The sequence below is a fragment of the Monomorium pharaonis genome, chromosome 2 (assembly GCF_013373865.1).
Source record: "Monomorium pharaonis isolate MP-MQ-018 chromosome 2, ASM1337386v2, whole genome shotgun sequence".
Lineage (NCBI taxonomy): Eukaryota > Metazoa > Arthropoda > Insecta > Hymenoptera > Formicidae > Monomorium > Monomorium pharaonis.
Genome location: NC_050468.1, coordinates 697218 through 702296, shown reverse-complemented (window position 1 = coordinate 702296; position 5079 = coordinate 697218). Strand labels below are relative to the sequence as shown.

The 5079-nt window shown below is 36.2% G+C and overlaps 1 protein-coding gene across 1 annotated transcript; it reads left to right on the top strand.

Annotated features, from left to right (window-relative positions):
• Positions 1–512: 512 nt before the first annotated feature.
• Positions 513–2880, top strand: LOC118644116 (the record flags this gene model as incomplete). Its single annotated transcript, XM_036282993.1, is given in 2 exon segments — positions 513–2431; positions 2529–2880. Coding segments are annotated over 2 exon segments (366 nt in total), but the record flags the coding sequence as incomplete, so codon positions are not given.
• Positions 2881–5079: the final 2199 nt, after the last annotated feature.

Genomic DNA, 5079 nt, shown 5'->3' with positions numbered 1-5079 from the left:
TGCCAGAGATCTCACAAGGAAGGTATTTCGTCACTTACACCGTTATTTGTATTGAACACTTTTATTCTTGTATTCAGTTACAGTGAATAGATCGCGACCCCGCAAGGCAGAGTGTCGCGTCTATAAGCTCGTTGTCCACGTCCCCGCAAAGCAGAGTGTCGTGTGTAGTCTTAGTTTGTCTACTTCGGATTGACCCGTTCCTCACCTTCTTTCGTCGGTTTATATATCCGATAATTCGGTAGTTGGATCGAAAGAAGGGGAGGATTGCGTAAGGGCGTAAATCGGTCAGTATTCCAAATTATTGCTTAGACAGCAAGTGCTGTCTAAGGAGCATTGCGCTAATTGTCGAGCGGATTGCGCGAAACCTCGCGCGATGCGCTCGATGCTGACTGCTGCAGCTGACCGACTTATCGTGCTACTGACACCTTATTTATCGTTATGAGTGTGTCACTCATAACAAGTTATTCATTAATATCAAAAATAAAACTAAAGTTTTAAGTAAGGGAATGTGTGATAAGCGCGTGAAGAGCCCGTGGAGCCACATAGCACGCTACGCTTCTGCATACACCGGCTGCGCGCCGTCTGATTGATCAACTTTATTTATTAATAATTCAGTAAATAATAATCTAAGCCAAAATTGGTAAAGAAACTTTTAGTTTAAAATTTTACTCTCATTCTGTAAAATAAGAATTATTCATTCTGGGATACCCTGTATATTTGCTAAGAGATGTATAGCCCTGTTAATTGAGAAAACCATAATTCTTAAAGTATATTTAGCTTATAGATTTTGGGAAGGCCGTATGTTTTTTTCACTCGACAAATTCAAGTCGTTACTATGAAGAGCCCAATATGTTTCTTTGAGAATCCAATCTTTGTTTAACCAATCTTTTAGCATTTTGTTTAAATTTTTTTTTAATATTGTGAATCGGGTTTATATTGACTACGGTGTATGTAGGAGATAATGTTTTAAATGTTTATTAAGAAAATAAGAGTAAACCTCATAAACTCGAACAGCGCTTTAACCAACTTTCAATTCACGAATCGTTGCTCGAAGCTAACAGAATTCTTAATTAATTTTCTATTTTTGCGACTTAACTCTCTGGGAATATCCGCTTGTCTCGCTCGAAAATTCTCTTGCACACTTCATTTTTAAAAACAAACGAAAATACTCGCACACCACTCGCTGCCGAATTCTCGACACGCTCGCATACTCGTACACATTATACTTCCTACAGTGTATGTGTTATTGTCACTTAGCATTGTTCCCATTTTTTAAATGTATTGTTGTTTATCAAGAATTACTGTCACATTTCCTTTATCTGCTCTAATAAAAATGACATTTTGGTTCGCTCTGCAGAAATCTATAGTTTTTCTTTGTAAATCTATGATCTCCTTATCTATATTATTATAGCTGGGAGAAATAGTTAAAAAACCATAGTTGTGGGATAACTGCATGCTTGTCTAATCCTTGTTATTGTTTCTATATCTATTTCTCTGCTATAATTTTTCAAATCTTTAATGAATTCATGAGTGGTGGCTTTTTTATTGAAATGTGAATGAAGGCAAAAGTTATTGCCTAATTGTAGTAAGTTGGAAACTGTTTGTGGAATGTGGGTATTTGATAGATTTATAAATCTATCAAATTAATCATTTTTTTATTAGTTTCCGATATAGAGTTGTTTTTCTTTTAGATGAATAAGGTTATTCTTCTTTTAGATGATATGTTTTAGATTTCTTCAAAATATCTTTTAGATAACGCCAGATATCTAAAAGATATCTCAAATTGTTGCATAAGACATCTTTCAAATCGCGAAAAGATATCTTTTTGTAAAAAATGCAAGATATCGCAAAAAATCGCAAGATGTCCTTTAGAAATCTAAAAGACATCTTTTTGTCTATATTGGTAGTTTGTATGAACATCTCTTTTCATAGTTGGCGCATTCTTTTTATATCATTACTTTTGTAGAGAAAATAATTTTTTTGTTTTTTTTAGGGGGGGGGGGAGATTATTTTATTAAATATGTGTTATCCATTATTATATGTGTTATCCGTTGTGACAACGTGAAATTCTGAGGATGTAACAACTGAGGGTTAATAATAACTTGCTTACTGTGTCGGTAATAAGAGTCGCAAATATAAATGAATATCAAAGATAAGAAATTGAAAAATGGCGATTTATTTAGGAAAGATCGTTATGTCTTGGAGCAGCTACGCTAGCGCAGACTATACGCGTCGCACGTCTTTGTGGTCCCGTAATTCTCACTCATTCGATTGCCCCTCGTCATACGGGTTACTTGGCGGGACTCTTGGCCGACATCGAGGATGCCGGGAGGCTCTTAGCTTTTGGAGCTGGAGATCGTCGTTGCGAATACGAAACATACCTCACGACTTTAGGTGTCACACTGCAGCAATGTAGAATGTTTTCAGAAAAGTAATACAAAATATAGTCCCTTTTACTTTTTATTATAATTATCAATTATATGCTATTTTTATTTGAAAAACACTTAGTTATAATTCTTTATTGTTAGATATATTTCGTCACCATCATCCATCGAATTGGAAAGGGCGACTATCGTTTTAGCGGCTCCTCCGTGCAGCTATACTGGCGTTCGAGACGTTGTCGATCTTGCCATTGCTCGCGGTGGTGACACCAATTTATTGGAATTGTTAACTAGTGATACTGCGGATGGAATAAAACAATCCCATTCTCTTCTAACTGAACAATTTTCTACGCTCAAATACGCGCTAACCAGACCAAATATACAGTTTTTGATATATGAAGTGCATACAATCTTGCCATCCGAAACTACGGAAATGATTCGACAGGTTGTTGAATACGTCAATCAATTAGCTACGGAGAAGTACATTTGCGAGCATTTTGTAAGTAAAATTTTATACTACTAGAACAATACAAGCGCACGCTACGCGCGCGCTATTTAGCTTTTTATCTTATGAAAAAAATAAAATTGCAATAATAATTATGTAGATAACGATTTATACAAATTATCTTTTGCTAACTTTGTGATAACAGTCTCTCACAAAGTTATTGCAGTAAGACTACCAATTAAGATTGCAGAAAATCGATGACACTTTGATTTTATCCCTTTCTTTTTTTTCAATGTTTTGAATAATAACATTATATATAAAATTAAAAAATACATTTTTAGAAATATATAATACTATATAATCATATCATTGTAATAATACTACGTTATTATCTTGCTTACTGGGTAATCTTTTCTTTCGGTCTTCTTTTCTTTCTCTTCCTTTTTCACTTTTTATCTCTCCTCGCTCAACCTTTCATTTTTATTTTATTTATTCTTTAACTTTAAACAAAGTGTCCTTCTTCCTCTTTTTTTTTATTTAACATTGACTGTTCTTTACTTCTTCTTCAGGTTTAAATGTCAATATCATTTTTTCTTCAGGTTTAAATAATAATATTAAAATACACACACATACACGCCATACAAACATACATAAATACATACATAGACATCATTATACAATATTATTTATTATTGTATCCTCTTTCTTGTATCGCTCACTTCATCTCTCTTTCTCTCTCGGGACTGTACCGATTGCGCACATAAGCGATTGGACACAGTAGTATTTCCCAATCGGGCACAATTCCGATTAGACACAGATCCGATTGGACACGGACTCGATTGAATACAGCCCGATTGCACACCGTCCCGATCGGACACATAACGTTTGAATTGGACACCAAATCAATTGCACACAGACCCGATTGCACACCGACCCGATTCCACACGGACCCGATTGCGCACCGACCCGTTTGCACACGGACCCGATTGCACACACCCGATTGCGCACTGACCCGCCGTTTGCACACGGACCCGATTGCACACAAACCCAATTGCACACGAACCCGATTGCACACGATACGATTCCGTATTGCAGATAATACATGGGTTAGCGACTTGGACAGAGTGGGTACGGAAGGGAAGACGAAGTCCCACTTGCACTCCCCCCGTGTGTGTGTGTGTATGCGCGCGCGCGTGCGTGCGTGTACAAAGCACCACATGGGTTTGCGACTATAAAATATTAATAAGAAGGAAAAATATTTATGATAAATATTTTGTAATTATGATAAATATTTTTATGTCTGAGTTTGCCAGGTATAAAAAATTATGATATATATTTATGAAAGTATTTAAAATAAATATTTATGCTATTATTACCAAAAAATATAAAAAATATTTCGAGTTCATATACCATAAATATTTTTCAGTACACTTAAAAAATATATTTTATATATTGTTCATAATAATTTTTGTATTATTTTTAAATTGTTTATGAAAATAATTATATAACCTTTAAAAAAAATTTTTTTTAAATAAATTGTAAAATATTTATAAAAATTTATGATAAATTTTCTGTGCTAAGTTGTTTTTGCATTATTCTTCCGCGATGCGGAATCATATCGTGTGCAATCGGGTCCGTGTGCAAACGGGTCGGTGCGCAATCAGGTCCGTGTGCAAACGAGTCGGTGCGCAATTGAGTGAGTCCCAGATGCGCACAGTAATAAACGGACACAGACCAAATGCGCACAGACCAAACAGACACAGTAACAAACGGACACAGTAACAAACGGACACAGTAACAAACGGACACAGTAACAAACGGATACAGTAACAAACGGACACAGTAACAAACGGACACAGTAACAAACGGACACAGTAACAAACGGACGTAACATCTGCAACCAATCTTTAACTAATGTACCTTTCCCTCTTCTTCCTTCTTGCCTCTTTCTCTTCCTCGAACCACCTCCTCATTCTCTCCTCTTGTTCCAGCCTCTCCTAATCCGTCTTCTTTGCTCTCAGTCGCCTTTCCTTCATCCTCTTACCCATCTTTTTGTACCGGCCTCTTACGTCCTTTTCCTCTCTTTAATCACTGCCACGCGACCTGGTCTTATATCCTTTTCTTCCCTCCCCTAACCTCGCTTCTAACCTAACCTAACTTCTGTTTTTCACCGCTTTTGTTCCTCTTATGACCTTTTTAGTCCGTATTCTTCGTGCTCTCCTTCTCTCTTCCATTTCTCTTGTTTCCTCTCTC